Source organism: Dichomitus squalens, assembly GCF_000275845.1.
Source record: "Dichomitus squalens LYAD-421 SS1 unplaced genomic scaffold DICSQscaffold_9, whole genome shotgun sequence".
NCBI lineage: Eukaryota > Fungi > Basidiomycota > Agaricomycetes > Polyporales > Polyporaceae > Dichomitus > Dichomitus squalens.
Genome location: NW_006766891.1, coordinates 435,366 through 438,055, shown reverse-complemented (window position 1 = coordinate 438,055; position 2,690 = coordinate 435,366). Strand labels below are relative to the sequence as shown.

Sequence of the window (2,690 nt, the reverse complement as noted above, 5' to 3'; positions counted from 1 at the left end):
GGAGACCAAGTTGTGTATTGAGCGAGGTATCTACAGAGCGAAATACACGATGGCTTACCTGGAGACAAGAGGTCGAAACTAGAGTCTCCAGGTAGCAAGGGATCCAGCTATATACAGGGAACGAACAATGGGCGCTAGAGAACAATAGCGTCGCCATGGGTACGGAGTACAAGGGGTGTAGGACAATAGCGGACGTGGGAACAAAGGGAGCTATTGTCCGTGTGTGGACAAAGGGAAACCGTAGCGAGTAGTGAACAATAAGGAAACGTACGAGGCAGTGGTCCGAATCGAAAAGGAAACATAGCGCCGTGAGGGCGGTTCGTGACAATTCACTCTGTGCTCCTCATCGTCAGTGACTTCGGCAAATATCTGACGTGTACTCTCGTACTCGAAAGTGCTCGGATTGGTGTGGTAGAGGAGGTTCTGAAAGAGACGGGGGGAATTTGAGTAGCCAGACCTCTACGTAGTCAGGATGCCTCACCGAGTTGATAGCTAGCCCGACAGGTTTGGTGAGTTCAGCGCTCACATGCAGCTGATAACTGAGCGTATAGGACTGGCCATGCGCACCTTCAGGGTGGCTTTGCAGCCGCACCGTAGACCCCTCATTTCCTGCACGATGGGGGCCATCTATGTCGGGTACCACGACGTCGAAAGTGTGTTGTTGCTCAATTTCAAGTGGGGCGCGATCTCTTGGTGATGCAAAGGGTATAGGCAGTGGGGATGAAGGCGGCAGGTAGGGTTCCTCGAACACAAATGGTTGGGCGTCGGAAGAGAAGGCAAGCCAATCTTCTGAGCCTTCGGACATCGGAATCAGGCTGACTTTGTTAACCTCGCACTAGATATGTCACACTGTGTATAATTTCATCACCAATGACAAGGCTAGCTTGAAATGACATAACTTACATGCACCAGACGAGCACAGGGGGCATCGGAGGGTATTCCAAGGGGCGACCTCCCCGGCGCTAATGACGCCCGATTTTGTTGACTCCTCGATCGTGCCCCGTTCGCTCTTCACGGGATGCACCTACCTGTTTTATATGGCCTCTACTTCATCTTTCACTCAGCTTGCTCCTAGCACCCGAAGATCCCGAAGGGGACGCAAGTTATCCCGCAAGAAAGCTGAAGATCGACCGCGACTAACTCAGCAAGATGTCGATAAGCTTGCCATCCAGATGCGGGAGACCTACGGTTGGGACTCGGACGTCAAGGATTTTCAATTGGCGGCCGTCAAAGCCCAAATCGAAGGCGTTGACATCATCGTCCAAGCCCCGACTGGGCCAGGGAAGACCGCACTGGCCGCGGGACCGCACCTTTGGGGCTGGAAGGAGAAGAAGTTCACCATTATGGTATGTCCCCTGCTATCGCTGGAGGAAGAAATGGTTCGTACCTTTGCGTTTGTATTCACATAGTTTACGACTGACACGCAACCTTGCAACAAAGGAACAAACTTTTGATACAGACTTTAAGCTCAAGGTGATTGCCCTAAACAGCAAAAATGGAGCCTGTTCACCTCTCACGCTCAGGGTTAGTGCATCGCTGTTCATCTCGCTTTCACGCATTATCCCATGACTTATCTCCCGGTTTACAGGAGATCCTCGCGTTCAAGTATCAAATAATCCTTGTCTCGCCTGAAATGCTCCAGTCCCGCACGTTCACCGACCGCATTCTGCGCAACAGCCACTTTATGTCTTACATCCTTTCCATGTTCATTGACGAAGCCCATTGTATAGTACACTGGGGTGCTGATTTTCGGAAGAAATATGGCACGTTAGGGAAGATACGAGCCTTTCTTCCTCTCGGAACCCCTGTCATAGCAGTCACTGCTACACTTACTGCCCGTGTACGACGGGCGATCCACACGTCGCTCCATTTTGGGCAGTCAAACGCCCCAAGTCGGTTTATTAACAAGGGAAATGATCGACCGAATGTCTCCATTATTGTACGCGCATGTGAGCATCCCCTCAACACCTTTGCCGACCTCAATTTTGTCATCCCTTCCACCCTTCGCACCCCATCTGATATCCCAAAAACCTACATATACGTCGACAACATCGCCCATGGTGCCGAAATCATTGACAGGCTAAATGCACGCCTCGAGTCCCACCCCGACGTCGCCTCTGCCCCAGGAGGAAGCGGGCGCTTCCGAGGCATTGTACGCCCTTTCAACGCGACTATGTCCGCTCCCTACCGCACGCTTGCTATGGCTCATTTTCGGCATGGTCACATACTGATAAACTCGGGGCTGTGAAGACAAGGATTAGATCCGACTAGAGTCGAAGCAAGATCTTCAGTCAGTAAGGAAAGACTATATTGCAGTAACCAACTGTACCTAGAGTCGAAGCAAGACTACAAAGGTTAAGTAAGTAACTACAGGTTAGAGATAGATGTAACGAAGTACTCACTCTTCAGTCAGTAAGGAAAGACTGAAGAGGGAGGACGCAATCTGAAGTCCTTATATACTACAGAGAAGTGTCCATGACTAATCGAAGAGTGGTTAGTCACATGTACCATAGTGCGATGAATAATACGATGGTGAAAGAATTGCGACGTATCGCACCATAGGATGAGTAAGAGATGAGTAAGGCATAGACCTGTCTAGACCGTTCTGGAGTAGTACGGATTGTCCTAGACAGTACCAGAAGAGTCCGGAAGCATAGCTATAGTACACGAGCAGACAGTCCCAAATATGG

General features: G+C 50.4%; 1 protein-coding gene across 1 annotated transcript in view; it reads left to right on the top strand.

The window, feature by feature from the left end:
* Nucleotides 1–1,037: 1,037 nt before the first annotated feature.
* Nucleotides 1,038–2,690, top strand: part of DICSQDRAFT_57639 (P-loop containing nucleoside triphosphate hydrolase protein) — a gene marked incomplete at both ends in the record, with an annotated part of 7,360 nt that continues 5,707 nt past the window's right edge. The window contains 3 exons of the mRNA XM_007364580.1: nt 1,038–1,379; nt 1,441–1,524; nt 1,589–2,219. Coding sequence (XP_007364642.1) covers nt 1,038–1,379; nt 1,441–1,524; nt 1,589–2,219 — 1,057 coding nt within the window. The remainder of the gene's footprint in view (nt 1,380–1,440; nt 1,525–1,588; nt 2,220–2,690) is intronic.